The sequence below is a fragment of the Adiantum capillus-veneris genome, chromosome 19 (genome assembly GCF_014529385.1).
Source record: "Adiantum capillus-veneris isolate H3 chromosome 19, ASM1452938v2, whole genome shotgun sequence".
Classification (NCBI taxonomy): Eukaryota; Viridiplantae; Streptophyta; class Polypodiopsida; order Polypodiales; family Pteridaceae; genus Adiantum; species Adiantum capillus-veneris.
In genome coordinates, this window is record NC_140949.1 from 92,523,366 (window position 1) to 92,548,390 (window position 25,025).

The window sequence follows — 25,025 nt, forward strand, 5'->3', positions numbered from 1 at the left end:
ATTGACATATCTTGTTTGATATGATAACTCCTTTTTTTTGGGGAGGGGGTTGGGGGCGGGGTGCTATCGTGTATTCAGGAGTTGATTGTGGTTCATTCATGCATAGAGGATGGACTCTGGAGAATGCCTTTCCTTCAAGACACAAGGGGTATATGATTGACTGTGCAGTAAGAGGCCCCTCTGGTATTGGGTGTACCTTTCAACAGGTTAGATGGTTTGCAACTAGTGGCAGGATGTGGTTGGTCGATCCAGATGTAGTAGTTGCTACTCGAGTTGACTAGTGGCTTCTGGCTAAGAAGAGGAGCAATACAGCATAGCACTTTTTGGTCCTTCTGCAACCGAGTATTGGAAAGGGCTATCTGCTGATTTTCTCTCTGACTTCTGGACTTTCCTCCTAGACAGCCACCATCCATGGTTGCTCACGCCCTTGCATTGCTTAGTATCTCATCAAGGGCCGACAAGTTGGAGCTGTTGATCCACTGTGGTCATTCTCCAATTTGTACATGGTGTGGCTTCTGGACTCAACTTTATCAATGCTTATATTGGGATGCCCATAGGCTTAGCAGGTATGGCTCGGGATTGTGGCTCGCCTTCCATACATGATTTTCACTAGGGTAGCAACAAATGGTTGATGCTCTCCAGTCCTGCTTTTGGCGGCAGCAGAGAGATGGATGATCCGGATATGCCAGAGAAGGTGGTGGTGGTGGGAGGGGGGAAGGGCGGGGGCAGGAGCTCCAGTGTTCTCACCTCAGACTTGACTTCTTTATGGAGGCTTGAGCCGGAAGCGGGATTTTACCATGGGAGGTAATCAGCAGCCTCTCTGTTTGGTTCATGGAGAGTTAGGTGCTTTCATAACTCTCAGGGGCATCTAGTGCCTCCTGCTGAGATTATGGTCAACCTTTGGCTCGAGCTGATCCACACCTTGTGTGGCCAGTATGACAAGGGCAGCTCTTACGGCATGCAGACGCGCTGCCAGATCTGCCTCAGCCTTTGGCAAGCAGGGCTTTCTTCTCTCGGAATCCCTCTGAGCAGGAAATGCTTGTAGCACTGTAGGGAATTTTTTTAACCATTAGAAGGATCTCTGCAGAGACAAGAAAGCTCCGGTAGGTCATGAGATTCATGGTTAGGCGTATTACTTGACGGTTAACATCTACCTGGTGGACAGATGGATTACGATGCCTCAAGCAGAAAATGACACTAACATTCAGATTATATTTTGTATGCCTCCCGCATGCTGTATTTTGTGTTCCCTTCAATAAAGTCATTCCTTTGCCGTATTTGTCATCAATGACCACTCGATCACACCCATTGTGCCTATTGTCACTAGCATTTGTTGAATCTTTGCGCCCCCCCCCCCCCCCCCCCCCCCCCCCCCCCCCCCCCCTTATGCTGTTCTAGCTATGCCATGTGGAGACAAAGTCGAGGACTGCAAGAAATTATGCTGCATGTAGTCAGGTGTTTGCAATTGCTGGTATTTATGCTGACTTAGTAGAGCTTTAACTTTGTCTCTTATTTGAATCTGAGCAGTTGATCCTGTTGTTAATCTTTACGGTTTGCAGTAGTGTTAATTGTGTCTAAGGGCATCAATAGTTGGGTTTTGTTGACAGATTTGTGAAGCTAAAGAAGCACAAGCAATCTACAAGATGGAAGATGATGCTGACATTGTTTTAGGAGGAACAAGTTTTCTTACTCCAGATGACGTTTTTGATCTTCTGATTGGGTCATCAACCTAGTCTTGGAAATTTAGTGGACAGTCTCTGAACTTTTGCATTGGAGGGCTTGCATTGATCCTTTGATGTCTGCAGTGACGGTGAAGATGGTCACATGATGCCATAATTGCCTCTTCCAGGGGTGCAATGAAAGCAGGAGAGATCGACTGTAAATGTGAATATTACAATTGTTCCAGGTAAGCTGTTTATATCTGTGCATTTTTTGATAGTCTCTTTAGCTTCTGTTTCTAAAAGTGCTGCGTGTCACATGCTCAAAGATATGAGCAAAGACTCAAAAATCTTAAGGCATTGTTTAAACGGTAGGAGGAACCTTGCATATTGCGCATTTAGGAGTTTTCTATATGACCTTATTTCTGCTCATTTTCCCATACCAACTATCATAAGCAACTGTTGCACTTGCGGAATGTTATATGCCTTGTCATTGCTGTACCCTCATAGTTACTGAGTTTTTTCAAAAACATCTCACCTCAGATTATACATGTATGCCATAACCATAGGAGACCACCTATTGCCTCTTCATCTTCTTCAAGTTTGCTTGTAGCCTAGCTAAACAGGACGGTAATTAAGGACGAGACCACAAATATTGTATGCATTTGGCCATCATTGAAATATTCACATATCTCAGCTGTAGCTGTGGCCATCTGCCATTTAAAAAAATGTCCAAGCTATAAAACTGCCTCTCACTTCCTATGTGTTGCATCTTTCTAGTTATATGACCAAAGGCCAACACACAGGACGCTGTGTATAGGGTTGTAAGTATGTGCATGATGCGGGACGGGATTACTGCTAGCCTCAGTTGCAAAGGCGGGGTTGCAGTAGTGCTGGTCCCTTTTGGCTCTTCTTTCTCCTTCCCTCCGGTCCCCAAGGGACCCCTTTGTTGTGTGTTTTGTTGTTTATGCACAGTTGGACCACCTGTGCTTAGGAAATAAAGCAAAATAACCTCCAAAAAGCACCCTCTCTCTCTTGCGTAGAAAACAGCCCACGCTAAAGGCTGCTTTTTTTTCTGTACGTAATCTGCCACGCCAGCATGTCCGTACGCTGCTGCCACGTCAACTCTGCCAGCTCATGCTGCGGCGGAATTTCCGGAGCCACGTCAGCACTACAGCAACCGGGGTAGGTGTGTGTGTGTACTATGGGCAGCCACGCCACCAGGTTGTGACATACCCCCCTCTTGAAAGCATCGTAATCTCCCTCGATTATGCCTGCAAAATAGACAGAGGCCATAAACTGTCTTAGCAGACACTGACTGTTAGTACCGACGCACTAGGAAAACACATCTGGCACATGTACCAATTGACAGTCACATCACACGACATCACAGGACATCACTTGACATCACATGACAAATCACATTCAACATTCATTCGGATCTCAGACCATGATTTATCGGCAACGTATTTAGCAATCGCATCTAGATCCACTCGGGACCCATAGATGCCTGATTGACTAATCCTTATCGAACCATGTCTATCGAGATCGGTCAGACCGAAATGCTGCAGTCATTTCGTCTATTAGTTCCTGCACTTAAAGAAGTCAAGAACAAATCAGTATCATATTATCTATCATATTATCGGGAATTCCAGTTCATAAAGTCATACAGCAGAATACTGTCAGCTCACAGTATCCCTGAAACTCAAAGAGACATCAGTAAAAATCGAGACAATTTGTTGACAAAGGAGCGGAGCAACTCCCCTCTTGTGCATACCCGCTGCACCAGATTCCGCCCAAGTTGAGTTCGGGGTTCCATTTAGAATAGACTATGCTAATCCAAATGCTTCAAGGTAAAGATTCACAATCTAAGGAGTATCTGCTAGGTCCTCCTCTTCCATCCACTTTGCATCCAATGCAGGATAGTTCTTGAATTTAACCAAGAACCGCCTTATCACTTTATCCTTAATCTTTCTGTCTTTATGTGCCAATATCTGTTCTGGAACAAGGATATCCTCGTTTTCTTCCACTTCGGTTTGCTCATCAAGCTCCCCATCTTCGGGCACATCGCCTTTAAAAGGCTTCAAGAGACTAACATGAAAAGCATTGTGAATTCTCTAAGTATCGGGCAGCTTCAGTCTAAAGGAGACATCATTTATCTTTTCGGAAATCTAGAAAGGTCCGTAGTATCGCATACTAAGCTTTGGAGAAAGCCTCTCCTTTCCCTTTTTCTTTCTCAGGCGTGCCTTCTCAAAACGTAAGAGCACCCAATCGTTCTTCTTCAATTTCAAATCACGACGATGGTGATATGCTGCCTTTTTCTATCTTTCTTGAGATTTCTGCAAAGCCTCGCGGACCTTGGCAAAAGCCGTGTCCAAGTCACGCGTGTACTCGTCGGCTTCAAAAATCTTATTTTTCGTGCTTAGGAAGGGTGGAACCTTTGTAGCACCTTCATTAATCTCGAATGGCGCCTTCCCTCGTGAAAGAGTGTATCATGTTATTGTAGGCAAATTCCACCAAAGGTAAATACTTTTCCAATTGAGTCTTCTGATCCGTGATGTAAGACTTCAATAAATCTAGTACCATTGAATTGGCAATCTTTGATTGCCCATCAATCTGCGGATGGAAAGATGACGAGAACTGCAACCGCGTGCCAATGTTCTCCCAAATAGCGTTCCAAAACAAACTCGTGAATCTGGGGTCCGTGTCGGAGACAATCGTCTCGGGCGTGCCATGTAATTTGTAGATCTGGGCCACAAACAGTCTCGCTTAGTGATCCGGCTTGACTATTTTCTTCACTGGAATGAAATGAGCTTGCTTGCTAAATCTGTCAATAACAGTCCAGATACCATTGTGACCACTCTGTGTTCTCGGGAGATCAAAAATGAAGTCCATTGCAATACTTTCCCAGTGGCGGGTGGGTATGGGTAAAGGCTGTAACAATCCCTGTGCTTTATGCCTGTCAAACTTGACCTTCTGGCATACCAAGCAACTGCGCACAAAATCGTCCACATCCTTCTTGAGTCCTGGCCAAAAGAAGTATCTCTCCACACCTTTCAAGGTGGTAGCTATGCGGTGGTGACCCGTAAAAGTCCCTCAACGGCTATGTAACGCACATTATCGTGTTCCTCATCAAGTAGCCATCCCCAATGGAATATCCCGCTACTATCTCCCCATTCCATATCCGAGTGAAAGTATCAGTGAAAGTATCTGCAAAATCTGTATCTGTGGCATACTGATTGACCATATCATCGAAGCTCCTATGATGGATCGCGGAAATAGCCAGAACTGGCTTCCGAGACAAACCATCTGCCACCAAGTTCTTCTGTCCCTGCATGTGGACAATCTGGAAGTGAAACTGTGACATCTCAGGCCTTTCTTCATCTTTGTCGTTTTGTTCTTTCGGTGCCTTTTTAAGGCACTTCATGCAGATGTGCCCAGTTTCCCCGCATCCAAAGCACTTCCCCTCTTTGATGTAGAGAGCTCTCTCTCGAAGAGTGAGCTTGGGTCGTAATTCCTTGTCTTTCTTTTCTAGGTTGCTCTTCTTCTTTCTACTTTCATTGTTCGAAGTCTGTTGGGTCTTTGTGTCATGATTTCATTTGTGGGATAGGTCAAACTGCCTGAATGAATGGCAAAACCCCGTGTCGCATGACTCATCATTTCCTGACTTTTGCTCTAAGCAGTGATCTCGGATCTCTGTAGGAAGTCCCAAGGTAAACTGCTCAGTTTGTTCTTTGAACAAGATCTTCTTAAATGAAGAGGCTGGTAGAGAAGAGCTCCAAAATCTCTCGCAATATGCCTCCAATGAATCTTTCTTGGTCATCCGAAGATGGTTCCAAGCAGTTTGTATGTCACCCTAGTCAACCAGGAAGAAATAAAAAGCCTTTTAAATTTCAGCCATTTAACTGGCGCTGTCTTGTTCAATAGAAGCGTGGACCACCAAGTTCGAGCATTTCCCTTGAAGTAAGAGGTAGCCCTCCGAATCTTGGAGTGCTCTGAGTAACGCCCTCCAGAGAAAGCTATGTCAAACTGTTGTATGAAGGACAAAGCCTTCGAAGCATCTCGATATCGAGAAAACTTGTCAAATTTAATTGACTGTCCACCTTCTTTAAACTCTCTGACTTTCTTGCTTTTATCCTCCAGAAAGTCATACTGGTTAGCTTTGTAGAAATTCTTCTTCTTTGCATAAAATCTGTGATCATCGGAGTCCGAACTGTCTGAAGACGAGTCCTCTGTAGAACTGTCAGAAACTGGGCGAAATCTAGGCTTCTTTGCCTTTTTCTTGCCCTTTCCAAAGCTTTGCTTTTCCCTTTTCTGTCTTCTTCGCTCGAGTCAGAAGAGCTAGAAGAACTGGATACTCCTTCAAATCTGACATGCTTTTTCTACTTTCTTGCCAAGGCAAAAGCAGACTGACGACCCAAATAACCCGAGAAGTCAATTCCTTTCTTCTGCTTTTTGTCGTGCTTTTCAGCTTTGTTTTGCGTGTCAAAAAGCTGAGAAATCCTTGTATCAACCACCTCTTCTAATACTTGCTTTGTAAACATCCTTGGAGTAGGAGGTTTCTTGAGTGCCGGTTTGAGGGGTGGTTCTGTGGTTTGCCGTCACTGTGACTGCACCTCGTCGAAAGAGGTGTGGGTCGTAAATTTTGCAAATTTCAGGTCCTTCGTAAAATTTATCATCATCTTTGTTCCATCGTCAATCAATCGTCGACGCTCCATCTCTTCAATCTCCGCTTGAGTAGGCCGAGGCGGGCCATACTCCTCGTGAGAATCTTCTTCGTGATCTCTTCCCGCATCTCCAAATGCAAAGAAAGTCGACTGATCTCTATCTGAATCCATAAGTGTCGCTAGAAAAAGGATCGGATTTCCCAGTAGAAGAGAAATTGGCCGCGCTCTGATACCACTGTAAGTGACTTGGACACTCCAAGTCAAGATTCTATTGCGACACGGCACGATTTCACTTCAAAACAGTTCACAATTCACAATTGATTCGACACGGCCGGCGGAGTTCCGTGCCTAGATATATTGGCCCCAAAGACTAGCGCCCCTTTCGGTATTTCTTTTTGTATTAATCTGCAACTCAAAGTACAAGGGAGTGGGAGGGTCTCACTCTCAGACTCTGCGTCCAGATGGTCTGAGAAGTGGGAGCCCTACCCACACTTATCAAGGTTTTACAAGGGATGCCAAAAGCAGAGCCCCAAAAGCTGAAAATCAAAAGCCTTGCAATAAAGCAAGCCTCTCACAACTCCTTGCTTAGGAAATAAAGCAAAATAACCTCCAAAAGCACCCTCTCTCTCTTGTGCGTAGAAAACAGCCCATGCTAAAGGCTTTTTTTTTTCCGTACGTAATCTGCCACGTCAGCATGTCCGTACACTGCTGCCACCTGAGCTCTGCCAGCGCATTCTGCGGCAGAATTTCCGGAGTTACGTCAGCACTACAGCAACCGAGGGAGGTGTGTCTGTATACCAGGGGCAGCCACGTCACCAGATTGTGACACACTTTACTTCATTTTATTTTTGTACCCTGACATTGGATTAGATCCACAAGGATTGTATCAGTTTGGTCTCATAGGTTATTTTGCATCACATAAAAATTCGGCTTTAGGCCATTTTTCAAGAAATATGGGAAAAATCCTAAAGAATATACAATGGCATCGTAGAGATAGAACATCATATAACCAGAGGATGCATCAGTGATAAGGTAAAATCAATCATCAAGGGTGGTGTGGAAGCCATTGGTTGCGTGAAGAGCGAAACCTGTAACGGGGACGGACATCACGTGCCAACGGAAAAGAACAGATTGAACAACTTTAAGCACTTCAAATAACAATTGAACTGAAAGAGATGGAGATGGGGAGTGGCGGAGTTCCACCCCAAGAGAGCAGTGGCCCCAAACGTTGGCGTCCCTTTCAATATTTCTTTATATTGCTTGAACTCAGTACAATGCCAGTACTCCATCCTTTGCACCTCCATACTGGAGGGTGCCAGCTAGAGAATGAGCCCTTGGCTCATATATAAAGGCCCTTGGCCTCTAAAAGCAGTTACAATGAAAAGCTTCAAGTTCTAAAATCATCTGGCCTCAAAAGCTGCCAACGCGTTTTGCAAAAATCCGTACAGCTGCCACATCATCAGTGTAAAACGTGAAAATCCTTACAAGTGCCACGTCAGCATGTCAACGTGTTTTGTGGACTGTCTGTACAGATGTTGCCATGCCATCAGTTCTTCACGCTAGAGTTTTCTGTATGTGCGTTGGTCCTGCTTTATTTGAACGTCTTTAGGTCACTTGGGGCCCGTCGGACAGGGTCCCATAAGTTGGCGGAAACTCCTTTGCCACTAGGCAAGATTTTGCAAGTTGGTAAAACTTCTTCTGCTGCTTCTTCTTCTTCGGCTACTTCTTCATTGAGGGTTTAGGCCCCTCGGCCGGGATCTGCAAGCTGGCTCCATTCTTAAGTGGCTTGACATGTCTACAAGTTGTGACAAAACCATTTTTACATGCACTTCTAAAAACTCCATCTTTGGTATCTATTGTACATATGCGCACGTAGGTGATTCATGCCATGATGTTTGGGCTTTCTTTCTTTAGAATACACATGTACGTGTAAGGCAAGTCGCTTAGACTATGCCAGCTAGCACGTTAGTTTGAGCACTTGCTAGTGAGTTTTTTTTTTTTGTGTGGTGACTTGTATATAAGTGACTCGTTGACACTACTAGCAAGGGGTGTGTTTATTATTAGAAAATTCAGAAATTTCCAACTTTTGGTTGTGTAGTTTGGATGGGTTTCTATCTTCGACCTTTTGCTCTGACCTTGTCTGTACCTTTCTAGCATAGTTGAAACATGTCCTCTTTTGTGGTAGATTTTGTATATACCTTCATATGGAATCAATAAAAAGCATGTGCAAACTTCTTTGTATATACCTTGTCTCGACTTGTCTAGCCTAGTTAGGACATGTCCTCTTTTGTCGCAGATTTTATATATACCTTCATATGGAATCAATAAAAAACATGTGCAAAATCACACACTTAGTTCACACTAGACACCGTGTTTCAATCAATCAATATAGCCATCTCATCCAATCGAGAACCCGAACGTTCCGAAACGTCCCGAAACGTTCCGGGTGGCCAATGCAAACCGGAACGGCCGTTCCGGAACGCCCCCGGAACGTTCCGGAATGCCCCTGGAACGGCCAACGGCTACAAACAAATTTGGCAAAAATTGAAAAATTGAAGTAAATGTTTGGGCTTCTTTTTGAAGTGTGCAAGGCCTCAAGGACTCATAAAATGCACCCCCCTCCCCCTTTCTCTCCACAAGCTAATCCTCAAGGCTCAAGCTCTCTCCCTCTCACTCTCAAGATCTCTCCCTCTCAAGACTCACTCTCTCAAGGCTCAAGGCTTCACGCCTTCAAGCTCTCTTCCTCTCCCTCCCACTCTCTCAAATCTCTCTCTCTCTCTCTCTCTCTCTCTCTCTCTCTCTCTCTCTCTCTCTCTCTCTCATCATCATCATCATCTAGTCATAGCAAGGTTGAATGGTCTTCAAAACGAGTTTTTTGTGAGTATTACAATCAAAGCACTCTAATACTCCTTGTATTTAAACACAAGGAGCTAAAAAATGCACTATTTGGGTGTTTTTTATACCTCCCGTTCCGCGCCGTTCCCATTCCGGATCACTAGCCGTTCCCCCGTTCCGCAGGGATCCCGTCACCGTTCCCGTTCCCGTTCCGCGTTCCGGGTAACTATGCTTGATGCACCTAGATCCTTATGCAACCATCTCATTCTTTTGGAACTCTTGACGCACTCACAACAATATCCAATCATCTCATCCAGATAGAAATCTTGATGCACTAGAATCACTTAATTTTATCCAGATCTCGTTGATCTCTAACAAATGTCTAGATGTACTAAGTTCAAATCATTCATCAAACAGAATGTTGCAAACATTTCATCTTTCTTTACATGTCTCTAACAATACACACATGAAAGAGCACATGTCTTCCGTTCAGTCAAGGAAATTTCCAATTCAGTGTACGTATTTTCATAAAGTTTGTGCTTTGTGGACTTCCTAGATCTGCTTTTCATGGTGTTTCTCCGCTTCTTCGGGTTTTTCTCATCCTCACTAGAACTAGAGGAAGAGGAATTGTTGGAACTCTTTGTGAATCTGGACACGCTTATGGATACTCTCTTTCTCGAGAAAGATCCAGAGGGAGAACGCTAAGAGAAAGTGTTTAGATTGGAGAAGAGGAATAATGGAGGATAATGCGAGAGCTGCGATCTTGGGATGTATGTTAGGGCTCTTCGGTTCAATCTATTCTTCAGTGTCTCATCGTGATGTTCATCGTTCTTCTGTGAGCTACTTTAACCCGACTTTGCTTTTGTCTTCGTGGCCGACTCGAGAGGTGAGTAGACGGCTTCTCAGCACCTCATTAAGTTGATGATTCTTCAGGTACTTCACATATTTCGGGTCCTTGGAGTACTTGATCGTTCTCTTAACACATGTATCAACCTGGACTTTATGTCGGTATTCTTTCTTGTCGAGATTCCTTGCTGGAAACTTGCCATGTTCTTTTGAATCCTCAAAAAGAGGCTTGCTCATATTGTAATCTCCTGTGGTTTCCTTTGTTCCCCCGTTGGGATTGGTCATCTCCCCGGAAAATGAGTAGTCAAAGGGTGTCGTCTGTGGTGAATTCACTGCTAGAGCCCATGTGTGCTGCAGAAAAAGGATCAGATCCTTCGTAGAAGAAGAATCATCCGAGCTTTGATACCATTGTAACATGCTTGGACACTCCAAGCAAGAAATCAATAGCAACACACAAGCAAAAAGTGCAACAAAGTGAACTTGAAGAGAGAGAAATGAAATGAAATGAAATGTTATATTAACGTCTTCAAAAGGCCACAATGACCTATGAGACCCGAAAGTTACAAAGTGGTGGATCTGATACAAAGTCAGAGTAACAAAATAACCTAACAACAGTACAAAACAAAGATATATACTATGGGGTCCTAAGTTGGTCTATGTGAGTCAAGCAAAAAACTAAGCAGAATAGTGGGCGGCTTGTTGGGATAGCTGAATCACAAGAGATCTAGCATCGGTCGTTGGCGAATCTCATCAATTTCCTCCATGGTAAGTAGTCTGACCGGGCGTCGTGTATGCCTGGCCAGCGTGCTCCGAATTTTCTGTCGTAGCCTTCGTCGATGCTGTGTAGTTCTTCGCAGTCGTGGGCGCCTGGATTTCCCCAGTTCAATCGCTCGGTCAATCAGTGTGCCTCTGGTGTGAGACAGGGGGGAGCTCTGCTATGGGAGTGGCTCTTGCGGTTGTCCCGTGTCTTCTCTGAAGAAGTCTGTGATCCGTCTTTGAGACTAGCTAGCCTTGCCATTCATCAGGCTCTCTTTGTGTCTGCGCAGCTCGAGCAAGAACAAACCCAGGCATCTCTAATCTTCGTATCCCATGACTCTGGAGAGCGGTCCAAAACCCTCTCTGAACAAGCAATGGAAGCGGCCTTGTATCTCGTAGTAGACGGGGCAGCGGCATGTATAGTGTAGCTCTGTCTCAGGTTCCATGTTACATAAGGGGCATGTCCTGTCCTCTGCTGGTACTCCGCTGTATCTCCCAGTCTCAATCCGCAATTGGTGAGAAGATGTGCGTAACTGGCCGATAGCACATCGTATCCCATGAGACAAGTGGGTATCCATGTATCTAGGTCTCGCCACAAAACCATCTTCCGTAAGCTGGAGGTGGTCTCTGTAGAAAGCCATCTTCGTGCCCAATTCCTGTGCTGGTTGTATCCATGTTCTCCTGGTGTCTAGCTCGGTCAGGTCTTGGCGGATGAGCTTGGTGATCTCTGACTGTGTAAGAGTGAGAGATGGTGCATCCAATGAGTACTGGAATGGTGGCAGCCTGTCTATGCTGAACCCATGTGCCTGAAACCATGATGTCATCTCCCCATACAGCATGTTGTATCTCCTTGTATGGCTAGCTGTCGAGAGGATTCAAGTGCTATTCGAGCATATCTGTCTCTAGGAAGTGCCCATGTGCGGTTTATGAAGGAGACTGATCTGGTGAGCGCCTCCACCACAAGTGGGGGGGCCGCTAGCTCTGCTCGGATAATGGCCCGTGGTACTGATGCCTTGGCTCTAATGAGCCGCGAGATCATAGAGACGAGGGGTTTCTCCATGTTCCCCCATCCGTCTGAGCGACCCGGCCTCCCGTGGTGATCCAGTGAAGGTCCCCATATCTCGGTTCCACAGAGCAGTGCTGAAGCCACCAAGGTGTCAAAGAGCCAGAGCTTCGTCCGGGGCTCCTGAAACTGAACCTGCGAACACATCCTCTCCAATCTACCCAATGTTGCGTGGGCTCTAGTAAGTCTGGTCTCTGTTGCTCTTCTGAGTGAGAATGCAAGTCCGTTAAAAACCACTCCAAGGTAAGTGTAAGCGTCTGTGTACTCCACCGTCTCCTGGCCGTATGTGAATGTAGGTGCTGACCTCCTGATCCACTGTGGGGTGGTATTAAACACCATAACCTTGGTTTTACCCAGGTTGACAGACAAACCACTTTCGTGGGCAAACGTATGCAAAGCATCCAATTGACGTTGCATTCCATCTGGGGATTCGGAGATCAACACTATGTCATCAGCGTACAACAAAAGTGGAATCCATGTCCCTGCCAACTGAGCACCTTTATCCCCATTGCTGTCAATGTAGTCAGAAACCTCATCCACATACATACCGAAAAGAGTAGGAGAGAGCGGGCAGCCCTGCTTCACCCCAATAGTGGAGTGAACTGGTGTAGAAAGTCCCTCCGGGGTGCGTACATGCCCTACTATTGATCTGTACAATGCCATGACCCCCCAAATGAGTTCTGTGGGTACTCCCATTTCCTGTAGTCTGCGCATCAGTCTAGCTCTGGGGACCATGTCGAAAGCTTTGCGGAAGTCCACAAAGCTACAATAGATCCGTCTCCCATGAGATCTACCTTCTTCGATGATGGCCCTGAGTGTTAGGATATGGTCAAGAGTAGAGAAGCCTCTCCTGAATCCTGCTTGCCCAGTTGCACGTATCCCTTCCCTTTCTGCCCATCTACTCAGCTGTTGCTCCAGAATGGATGCATACAACCGTGCCAGTGTGTGCCCAATCATAATAGTGCGATAATTCCCAGGCTCCATGGGGTCGCCTGATTTGAAGATAGGTATGATCGTAGATAGGCTCCAAGAGTCTGGTAGGCCCTCACACATGGCCCGGTTAAACATAACTGCTAGAAGCTCTGCTAGTAGGTCTTTGGCATGCATGAAATGCTCAGCGACTAGGCCATCATGATCATATGCTCTCCCAGTCTTCATCCTGTCAATAGGTTTCTTCACCATCTCAGCGGTGAAAAAGACACATGCGTGTGGGCATGGATCGGGGGGGTTGGGGAGGGCCGGCTGTCCATGTACTATGTACAAAGATGATGCGTACTGCCCCCCGGTCTCTGCGGAGGAAATAGCAAGGGGGGGGGGGGGGGGGGGGGGCTGCTCATGAAAGAGCCGCCACGCCTCCCGCGAGTCCTGACTCAAGAATAGCTGATATAGATCTTGCTCGAGTCGAGCCAAAAAAGCCCTCTTCTTCCGCCGCACCAGGCGTCGGAAGTGAATCTGTGACTGTCTGTGAGTGACGTCCCCCAACAGCACCTCCCTCTGAAGTCTGGCTCTAGTCTGGCGGCACTCCTCATCGTACCAGCTGTTCTGAGGCATGCTCCATGATCGGCGGCTCTGCTCAGGCTAGGTGTGTGGGTATGCTTCTGCTGCTGCCTCATGTAATGTCCGTGTCAGTATAGTAGTTAGCTCTTCCAGAGGTCGCCCCGGGTCCTCAATGCATAGGCGTCTGTAGATTCCGTCCATGTATACAGAATCCGTCTCCCGTGTGAATGTGTAGCGAGCAGGGGCTGCTACTCGTGGCCTGTGTGCTACACTGAACTGGAAGGAGATGGTCATCGACATCAGAGCATGATCCACTGCCACCCTGATCGGTCTGGGCTCAACTGTGAGATCCTGGATACTAGAGATGAGATTCGGCTGTGCCATGACATAGTCCACTGTGCTGGCTCCATGTCTGTGTGGGAAGCATGTAAAACCTCCCGAAGTAGGAAATCTGTGTAGGCCGTTTAGGATGGCCAATCCATGTGCAGTGCCCATGTCTATCAGGTGTCGCCCATACTCAGTACATTCCACATCGTGTGATAGTCTGGCAAGGCCCGTCTCTGCAACATCTAGTTCTCTTAGCATCTCCTCTGAAGTATCATAAAACATTGCCTGGTGATGGGCAGTCCTAGCATTGAAGTCCCCTAGGATGATAATGTCACCGTCCCTAGAGAACTCCCATATGTCATCATCAAAAATAGAGAAAGGGGACTGTCCTCTGGGTGATGCATAAACTGATGTACTCGGGGGAAAGTAGCAAATAGCTAGATAGAGGTATCTGCTTGTCTCTGCTTTCAGTCTCACCCACATGTACCTAGCCTGCTCGTCCCTGCGGGCTATATGTATCAGTGGCTGCAGATCCTCTCTAAATAACACTGCCACTCCCCCCGAGCCCCGCCCTCTGTGCTCTGAGCGTGTCTCCTGTCTGTAGGCCGTCTCCCACCTGTATCCATTGATGTGAGGCATGGATTGCCCTGGGGCCTGGTGTGTCTCAGAGTAAAAGATGATGTCTCTTCCAGTAAAGCTATCCTCAAAGGCACCCACATCAAGATGCATAGATCCATTGCAGTTCCAGGCAGCTACTTTGAGTGTGGTCCCATAAGTCTCGCACCATCATGTGGAGAGAGAGAGAGAGAGAGAGAGAGAGAGAGAGAGAGAGAGAGAGAGAGAGAGAGAGTCAACACGAAGCGGCGAAGTTTCGCCTCCAGATGCATTGGCTCCAAAGGCTGGTGCCCCTTTTGGTATTTCTTTCTTTATTGCCGATCACAAAGGTACAAGGTCCGAGGGTCCAACTCTTTGCGACTCTCCTCCTAGATGATTTGCTAGAGAGTGTCCCAAGGACTCCTTATAAACTTACATGGGATGCTAAAAGTAGAGCCCCCGAAAGCATTAGTTCTAAAAGCTTTTCTCCTCAAAAGCTGGCGTTCAAAAAAAACATATACAAATTTGGGCTTTCCGTACAGCTGCCACATCAGCAAGATCTTTGCACTTTCAAGGCAAGCCTGCCACGTCAGCAAGGTCTCCGTGATTTCTGGCCTGCCAGGTCAGCAGATTTGGACAATTTTGGGTTCCCCAGCTTTTTAGGGTTCAAGGCCCCTTAGTCATCGAGTCAAAGGTTGGGCTTTACTCATCTAACACCCCCCCCCAAACCGAGGGGTGGTTGTGCCATGTCATTCACTTGTGACATCATCCTTGAACTCCTTGGTCTTTTCTTTCTTTTTCTCCAAGTAATCATATTGGGTTGGTAGCATAAGGTGGTTCTGCTAAAATGCTTGCGGTTCTGTTTAGACTTATCTTGGATTTGCTTTTCTTTGTCTTTTCCGTTTCTTCCGCCTCTTTTACTCTTCGTTGGAATCCGAGGAAGAGAAACTCTTTGAACTGTTTGAAGACGGCGATGAAGACGGAGAACTGGGATCATTCTCGAAGCGAGCACGCTTCTTGGATCTACTAGCCTCCTCGAAAGTTGATTTGCAACCTTGGTAGCCGGGATATTCTTCTAGGATCGGGGATTCCGTTTCCGGAATCCCCGAGCCTAGGCCAAGCCTCCTTGCTCCTTCTCCACAATGGAGTACCTGCAAAACGCACAAACACAAAAGAAACAACTTGTAGAGCATATTTATGAACCTCACTTGTCGCTCCTAGTACAAGATCGAAACTTGCTCCGGTCTTTTCCTAATTCCTCGGAAGGGAGGCTTGCTTCCGTTGAAATCTCCGTTGGTACCCTCCGCTCCCTCACTGGGATTGGAGTGCTCTCCATCTTCCTGGAGTTGCGTTGTTGGTGGAACAGCTTCCTCTTTGTCGGATTCATTGCTATGTGTGTTGCAGGGAAAAGGATTGGATCCTTTGTAGGAGAAGAATTGTTTGGGCTCTGATGCCACTGTAACACAATTGGACACTCCAAGAAGAAAAATGAATAGCAACACACGTGAGAAACTGAAACAACAGAACTTTTTAGATACAAAGAGAGAGAGAGAGAGGAGGAGGAGAGCCAACACAAAGCGGCAAAGTTCCGCTTCCAGATGCATTGGCCCCAAAGTCTGGTGCCCCTTTCGGTACTTCTTTCTTTATTACTTTTTGCAAAGGTACAATAGCGGGGCCTCTCCTCTGCTTCCACTACAGTTGGAATGCCAAAGAGAGAGAGCCCTCAACACATATTCAAAGGCCCTTGGCTTAAAAGCATGTGCTATGAAAAGCATGGCTTCCAAAAGCTTCAGTTTCAAAAGCACCGGCCCATGGGTCTGATTTCTGTAAAACGCGGACACCGGTACGATTGCTATGTTAATTAGAGTGCTTGCTTCACATGGACAACAATGGTTGACCCAATGGAGGCAGTCATTGGGGACTTGTGTTTATGGGTCGTTGGAGCTAGACCTTAGCTTACTGCTCTTGGACCTTGGCAAGATCCTTTTGCCTCTCCTACCCACCCTGAGACCCCCTTTTTCCAGTACACAGCCCAGCTTGGGAGAGACATTTTGATGTCCAGGCGACGAGCTACTCCAGCAGAACTAGAGCACAAGAGGTCACGGACATTTTTTTGGCAGATTTTTTGTCTCGGCGGACACCAGACTCGGTGAATTACTGTTTTTTAGAGGCTGTTAGCACACAGAGGGACTGCAGGGGGAGTTTGACTTGCATATGGTGGACACCCCCTGGCTTGCCCTGGGTGTGAACACCCTTGAGAGACTCAGCAGCACTATTTTAGGGACTGACCACCGGCCGAACAGATTTGGCTAAGGATACCTGTAGTGATGGCAGCCCTATTGCAAAGAGACTTTGACCTAGGGGGCAGCTGCATGATCAGCATGTTTGGGGTCTGCCCTTGGATATGAGACGAAGCATGACAGCCTTGGGATTCGTTTCATGACGGGTCGACCTCAGCAGTGCCCGATGCATGACTTCTCAGCAGTAGCTTGGACACAGGAGAGAGACCTTATGGGAGCTGATCAGTACCTTGGTCAGTGGTTTGTATGGCGGGTTTGCTGCTTAACAGTGTTTTTATGGAGGACCTGAGCCTTCAGCAGTGACTGTGCGTGCTTTTTGGTTAGAGCTCATAAACACGCTCTGACTCCTGAGGCCAGTAAGACAGGATCCAACGCAGAGAAACAACACCAAGATTTCATAGAGCTGTGGCGGCCAGGGCCCTTTTTCACGATGACCAGGGCATTCAATGGCACTATCGGCCAATTGTGTGGCTTTTGCCCCCCATTTCATGATTTGGCTGCCACCAACACTTAACTAGTCTTATGGATGACTATCATAACATAAACCTTGAGCCTTTACTCATTGTAGCTTTTTTTTCTAATTCAAAGAATAACTGGGATAAAGTCTGTGAAGGATGTAGTTAAGCTTTGAACCTGAGATTGCGATTTTAAGGGAGTCTTGACTAAGAATTTGAACCATTTCAAAATGTTTGTGCATTTGGACAAGAAGTGAGACAATGTCTAGTCACCTCAACTATCTCAGATACCATTCAGTTTGGTTTTCTTTCTAAGAGAAAAAATAACGATGATCATATCTGTACTTGTGCAGGAGGGCTTGCATAGAAGACCAGACCTGGCCAATTTTTCTTTACCTTGAAAAGAAGTCATAGCAGCAGTCACTTTGGTGATTGTCTTTGAAGAGTGCTTGGTTGTGAATATATCCTTCCTCATTGTATGCTATTGTAATTACCATCCTAGAAAGGCTTGTGCTCGAAAGGAATGCAATATTACCGGAGAGCACATGCTGGTAGGTGCATGCATTTCACAATGCGGCCCTTGACATCCCCCGTGTGTGTGTGTGTGGTTTGGGATGCTGCCAATTCATTGAAGAGGTTAAAGAGAAGTTGCAATTAGTACACAAGAAAACCTTAACCTTCCCTTTTCTGGGATACACCACATCTTATGAGCTAGCTGGTAGTATGTGGAGCTACATGGAATCATGTATCTCAAATTAAATGCCGTAAAATACCTTTATGAGCCATTAATTGGAGTCAAAGCTAACGAGAAATGTGAAACACATGCTTCAGATAAACACTCCTGCTTAAGGATGTATTTGTTTGGTCCCATAGGTCTCTCCGTCTGTGCGCGCGTGTGTGTAAGGATCTGGTTTGTAGCCTCTCAAGGGATCCTATTAGAGTATCTTCTTCATCAATAGTCGAGCATGGGTTGAGAGAACCAAGATAATAGCCGCAAGGTCATGATATGTACCTTTTAAAAAATTTGGACATCAGCTAGAACATCTTTATACGCGGGCTTGCATTCAATTGTGATCACAACAATGTGGGTTATGATTTGCTTAGTAGTAATAAGAGACACAAAATTGTATGAACATTTAAACACAAAGCTTCTGCTAACAATAATATAAAGTCATATTCAAAGTGGCATCTGCCTTGAAAGTTTTTGGACTAGAGATTTTCTTCCTTAAAATGTTTCCATTAGCAAGGTATTTCTACTGAATCTTCAGGAGAATGAAGCTCCTTGTCTATTCGGATTCTTGTTTGTGTTGTTTTATTTTGCCTTCATGATTTTGCAAAGAACAAGACTAGTAGAAGGTTTCAAAAGAAGGCCTTGAAAGAGTTCTTGGGGACGATCAAAAGTTAAGGAGTTCATTTGTGCCTATGAGCACTAATATGCAAAACCTCCACCAAACTTTCACCCCCACTTTCTGTAGCCTTTGGACCTTTTTGAAAAAAATGGATAGCTCTTTCCAAGTTAAATTTTGTATATTCTTGTTGACCTTGTGGTATTGGTTTTATGCTTTTCTATGATTAACTTTGTTAAGAAATATTGCAAGAGAGAACAAGAGGGGTCATGAAAGGTACAAGGTATTTCAATATGTCTATAGTCATCATAAACACTACCAATACAAGGGCTTGTCAAGATGTGGAAGTTACTTCTTCTTCTTGCTTCTTTGGGGAAACTAGTCTCTTGGATGTTCTAGATCCTCTTTTGTTAGGGACTTCATTTCATTGCATCTTTGAGTTTTTGTCTAGACCTTAAATTCCTCTTTTGCTTAGGCGTGTTCATGGTTTTCATGGGTGTCGAATTTGTGAGCTTGATTGATGCACCCTTCTTCTCTAGCTTGCCTCTCTTAGAGGGTCCACTTGTGCTTTTACAACAAAGTTGTCTTTCCTTTTGCCTTTGCCTCTAATGTGCCATCACTTCACGAAGGAGAGTCATTATCAATAAGTATTACGGTTGTATACAAGACAAAAAATATGGAGGTATCCCCAGCCACCATATGTAGGGCTTTGGATATTCATCGAACTGTAAAAAAATAATAAAGCGAAACAAATAAGGTACAATGCAATAGCTGCACAATGGAGCAACATGTGGTAACCTAAAGAGTGTAGTGAGGTTGTGAGGCACAGTCTTGGGATTGAGTTGTGTTGCACTACACAATACACTCAACACATTGTGCAAATTGACCTATAGAGCTCATTGGAGCAAAAGTGGAGATACGTCGTTCAGACCCACATAAATCTAGAACCCCCCTCCTAGAAGAACATTGTGCTTCCGCTCGCTTTACTACGCAAGAGGAGGAGGTTGCACGTTGAAGAGAGATTGATTGTGTTCCTCTAATGTGTGCTCATCTTGCCTTCGTCTCTTGTGAACGAGAGGGAAGGCAATGTTCGGGAAGCTAAGAGTCTACCGCCGGCTTGCTCTAACCTTGCGTTGAGAGAGTAGGTGACATAATTAATCAATTACTAACTTTGCCAAGAAATTAGAAAATATCATCAATTCACTATAAACATAGTGGATAACTATTGAGGATTTACTCAAATTAAGCCCCTTGTTCATTCATGCCTTAATATTTTACATGTGATTAATTCAGATAGGGAGAATAATGCATCAAACAATGGAAAAATATCACCAGAGGTTGAATTAGAGAAGTGGATGTCCATGTTACTTGTCACCATCACCACAAATAAAAACATGAGAATGTTAGCACATGTTGGTGGAAGACAGGTGTCTTAAGAAATCCACACTTGTTATTGATGTCACCCTAATGCAAAAAGAACTCTAAGTGATAAATGACCTGAAAGGAGGAATCCATGAGGTGAAAGTGTTATGGTAGTAGTACCCTCAAAAAAAGCCTAGCCTGTCCCTACTTCTTCTCTGTCCTTTCTCTCTTGTCCTTTATAGAGAGGAGTCCTCTCATGCCTTGCTTTTCCAAGAAGTGGTATGGTTGGTAAGAGTGGTGGGGTCCCTTTTTGGGAGTGGGAGGTATTCTTGGAGTCCAACGGCTTGAGTTGGTTAGAGAGTGGGGTCTTTTGGGTCAAAGAAATAATAATCCCTTGCCCCAAGCATACTCACAACCTCCCTTATGTAACCCTTTTCATTTTTCAAAAAATAGGTTCTATGGGTGTCCTTTATCCTTAGAGGACTAAGGCTAAAGTGTTTGGGTCAAAGAGAGAGAGAGAGAGAGAGAGAGAGAGAGGTTGTGAGGCACAGTCTTGGGATTGAGTTGTGTTGCACTACACAATACACTCAACACATTGTGCAAATTGACCTATAGAGCTCATTGGAGCAAAAGTGGAGATACGTCGTTCGGACCCACATAAATCTAGGGAAGTACCCCCCTCCTAGAAGAACATTGTGCTTCCGCTCACTTTACTACGCAAGAGGAGGAGGTTGCACGTTGAAGAGAGATTGATTCTGTTCCTCTAATGTGTGCTCACCTTGCCTTCGTCTCTTGTGAACGAGAGGGAAGACGATGTTCGGGACGCTAAGAGTCTACCGCCGGCTTGCTCTAACCTTGCGGAGAGAGAGAGAGAGAGAGAGAGAGAGAGAGAGAGAGAGAGAGAGAGGAAGAAGAAGAGAATTTTAACGTCGTAGGAAACTATCCCAAGAGACCTTAAAGATCTATCCGACGAGGAGAGTTTGAATCAGCGCACAAGTAGCAATATGTCGCACACTTTAGCAACTAATCACAATAGTAAAAAATAAAGAGTCACAGGAAATGATCACACAACCATAGACTTTAGTCTCCACTAGAAAGAAATGACCAACTATGATGCATTCTCAATTAAATCCACCCAACCTCCATAGTAAATTGCCAAAATTGATAGCATGACAATGTGAAATGTTTATATTTGATTAAATCCTCACAACCTAAGTTATTTCAAAAGAATCGGTCCTCAACAATGTAATAAGTTTTTGATTAATCCTCAACAATATATCCCAATAGAATCATTAAGAGATATCATGCACTTTGTTCTAATACTACCGTATCCTCCAAAACAAGCATTGAAAGAATGGTGAAGAGCTGATTTGGAAAATTTCATATAGCTAGAACAAGAGCAGCACATTATAGTTAAACAATACTAGAGGTATAAATAATGATTGGAACTTTAGAAGCAACATCCCTACAAAAACATTGGATCCAAGAGGATTCAAGGTAAGTGTAGCTTACAGGTTTTATCAATACAAAACCCACAATGGACAGAAACCAGATGTGGCATGATTAGATTGCTAAGGTACACCCTACAGTAATGCAAACCACCAATAAGCAGCAAAGCAATGGGGTTTTCATTTCAAGATATGCTCAATCCCAAAGTGAGCACCAAGTACCTAAGCTCAAAATTTATATCATGTAAGGTAGAAGTAAAGTCATGTTAAAACAAAACAATTAAGCAACAAGCAGGTACAACCAATTCAAAATTGCATCCACAAAACGCACAACGAGAGCTAAAAAGGAGTCAAATTTACTTATGAAATAATAAGGTGCCACACTCCCAAGAAAAGCTTGAACGGATGAAAGTTGTAGGCCGTGCTGGGGGGGTTGGGGGGGGGGGGGGGGGGGGGGGGGGGGGGGGTCATAGTAGAGGTCAAAAAATGCAAACATTAACATTAGTTTGGTGCCAAAACAGGACCAGTGTCCTTTTTTTACAAATTTAGATTAAATCCTACTTGCATCAAATGGTGTATTTAAGAAAACCCTCTTGGTATGCTTAAATATGTAACATTTAATGGCCTAGTAACTTGTGTGTAGCGGAAAATAGCATGAACATAGTGACATTTCATTAGAATAGATTCCTAATGAGAATAACAAGAGTGCTTGGGTAGAGAGAGCAACAAAAAGCATAACACCTAGTTAGATAGCATGAACAATACTTCAAAAAAAGAGAAATTAAGCAATTGACAACAGTTGAGGACCGGATTTGCATGGAGCCGGTCCCCCCTCCAAAAGGCTTTGTATTATGGTTTCTCCCATCAAGAGAGACATTTTACAATACAATTCTTTGTGTTCCTTCAATACTAGCTAGTGCAATGAAGATGGAAACTTCAAGCACTAAGGAAAACACTTATCAAACACAACATCAATTCCCTCACGGTCTCAGACCCAAGACCTCACACACCTTCGAAGATGGTGAGAGCTACCGGGGTATGAGGGTAGATTGAGAGGAAAAAGGAGTAGTCTTACCAGAAAGATGTACATCTCCTCACATAATCACTCAAAGTAGCATAGCTTAGCTTAGTAATTAGCATGGAGAGGAGATGAGCATGCATTGAAGCTTGGTTCTTGGTTGGATTTGCATCACAAAGCCAAGAGTTGTTGGTGTAGGCCTCCCTTCTCACAAGCTTGGAGTAGGTGATAAGCTTTCCATTAAAGCTTAAGAAGAGAGAGAGAGTCTTCTTACTCTACACATGGGCTTGTGTGAGTGTGTAAGTTAATAATGCCTTTCCAAAAATCAGCCCCCTCTCTCTCTTGGTCGACCCCTCTTGCTATTTGCTCATGCTCACTCCCTATTGGACCTCCAAAGGCTCAGCCAATGGAAATTAAGCACCATAAGTGATAGCCTTCTGACATGTGTTAATTAATTAATGCAACTAAACTCTCATTGGATCCCTTTGTCTCCTGGCCAATAGGAATCAAGCAAGCCATTGGGCTGTTGAATGCTCATTGGACCCCTAGGGAGACTGTCCAATAGTCTTCTGGAGAGATTAATTCTTATTGGTTCTTTTATTAAGTGTTTTGAAATTAATTAAACTAAACTTACTCTAGCCTAATTCTCATTGGTCCACCTCCAAGGCCATCCAATAGGATTTGAGTACATCTGGGTTAGGGAGCTGACATGTGTCCCTCTTTCCCCTTGTGTAGAAAGGAAGCTTGTGTGTGTGTGTGTGTGTGTGTGTGTGTGTGTGTGTGTGTGTGTGAGTTTCTCTCTCATCCCCTACTTCTTGGGCTCGCCCCCTCTTTTGTAGGGCTTGAGAAAGACTTTTGGGACACACACAAAGCATCCAATTTCCCTAGGTTTTTGACCTTTGGACATAACCTTTGAATTTTGGAACCTTAGCATTTTGGAAATCTTAATGGGCTGAACCCTAAGGTCTTTGGAGCCCATTGTTGCACATAGCTCTTTTACAGATGGCCTTTGGATCCCTACTTTTCCTCCTTTGAATCCCTACTGGCCGGTCTACCAGCTTAACCAATATTCTAGCTTTTTCTCCCTTGACACTTCCCCATATTAAATGATCAGTTTAAAATCATTTAGGAGAATTAGATATTAGTTATTATGACAAATATGTCAGCTAGAGGGTCTTTTAAAAATACAACTTTTCATTTTAGAAGTTATTATGATCAAGAACTATATTCATCAAGTGGACCCCCATAATACTGCGATTGATGCTTTGAATAAATGGAATTTATAAGCTCAAGAAAAATTGAAGAGACCTTGTAGAAAATTGTATGTGACTTTTCATAATTGCAAGTTTCATGTGCAAAAAAGTTTACTTGAGAGTATATCAAATAATGTAAAGTCCTATGTGTTTGATATGGTCATTTCAAGCATATCATTGTATACAAAAAAAAAATAAAAAATTATGTATTTGTACATTTTAGAAAGTGATACATTGCTTATACTCGCCATTGAGGACTCAAGGTGGCAAATATAAGTGCTTTGGTAAACAAAAATTATTGGATCATTTCAAATATTGAGGACTCAAGGTGGCAAATATAAGTGCTTTGGTAAACAAAAATTATTGGATCATTTCAAATATTAAAAATTGCGCACGAGAAAACTTTGATATTTTAATTCTTGAGACATAAGCCTTCAAAACCTCAGATAACGTCAAATTTTCCACGTGAATCAACTAAATGTGTAGAAGTACCCTGCTACGGACAGAATCAAGACACCTATAACCTTGATTTCAATGTTATTGTGGAAGACTCAAGGTTTTCAAGAGATTTTGTAGAATTAAAAAAATCAAGATAGGGTTCAAGCAACAAGACTTAACTGAGTTAGGGAGCCGAAAAAATACATAGTTTCTTGGTTTCAACATATAAATTCATTTGTAGTTATCAAACTAGAAGAACCCCAATTCCATGAGAGGACCTTTGGAAGGCCAAAATTATGCTCTTAGTCAGCACGTACTCAAGTATGTACTTATGTCTATAACTTGCAAGTGACTTGGAAACTAACCCTTGAAGGGCGTTCCATTGTTTTGTAACATTAAGTACTAACAATTAGCTTTTACAAACATAAAAAAGGTCATCTCTACAAAAAAGATATAAGCAATTTATGATTTTTTGACAAAACAGTTTAAAAGGTTTTTAAAATTTGCGATTTAAAACTTATCATAATTCTCTCAATAGCGCTTGTATCTTGACATGGAGAAAACTCCAACGTTTTCTTCCCCTTATAGCTCACCTATGGTAAAAGCAATGTGTAAAAAACTTGTTTCTAGCTTGTAGGAAAACAAGACACTTTAGATCTCAAGACACTTGAATGTCCAATTACAGGACTAGTGTTAAGCCAAGTACCAACAACCTTGTAATATCTTTAGCCTAGTAATGATCAATAAGTATACATACAACTCAAATGAACGCAACCATTACTCATATTAACATGATTCAAGAAATCCCTTCCAACAAGCCAAAAAGAAACAACCTTAAAGAAAGAAATAGAACGAGTAGGCTAAGAAATGCTTAAACAAGAAGTTCTATTGAAGAGCCCACATAGAATTACTTGAAACATAAGAGGAAAAACATGATAAGGTTAGCGCAAGCTACCTCATTCCATTGGTAAGCACATATGCATTTCGCAATTATTCACAATCGAAGAACTATAGATGCCTCGGACAAATAGGACGTTGCAAAAATTGAATTCCTAAGATCAAGACCACCAATGTCTAAGAGTCAAGCAAAACATCCAACATATATGCAAGAAGCCAACACTTCCATGCTCATGCATGTTGGCCTTGAGCAAGGGGAAACCAA

General features: G+C 44.0%; 1 protein-coding gene across 2 annotated transcripts in view; it reads left to right on the forward strand.

The window, feature by feature from the left end:
* The window catches only part of LOC147434468 (vesicle docking protein), a 72,984-nt gene extending 54,839 nt beyond the window's left edge, over positions 1-18,145 (forward strand). Inside the window, exons 7-10 of one of the 2 annotated variants that reach the window (XM_086490922.1) lie at positions 1,608-1,720; positions 1,806-1,810; positions 1,867-1,906; positions 17,352-18,145. In XM_086490922.1, coding sequence (XP_086347048.1) covers positions 1,608-1,720; positions 1,806-1,810; positions 1,867-1,906; positions 17,352-17,412 — 219 coding nt within the window. In that variant the 3' untranslated portion in view covers positions 17,413-18,145. Of the gene's footprint in view, positions 1-1,607; positions 1,907-17,351 lie in introns of those variants that run through there. The other variant, XM_086490921.1, reaches the window with a different exon arrangement.
* Positions 18,146-25,025: the final 6,880 nt, after the last annotated feature.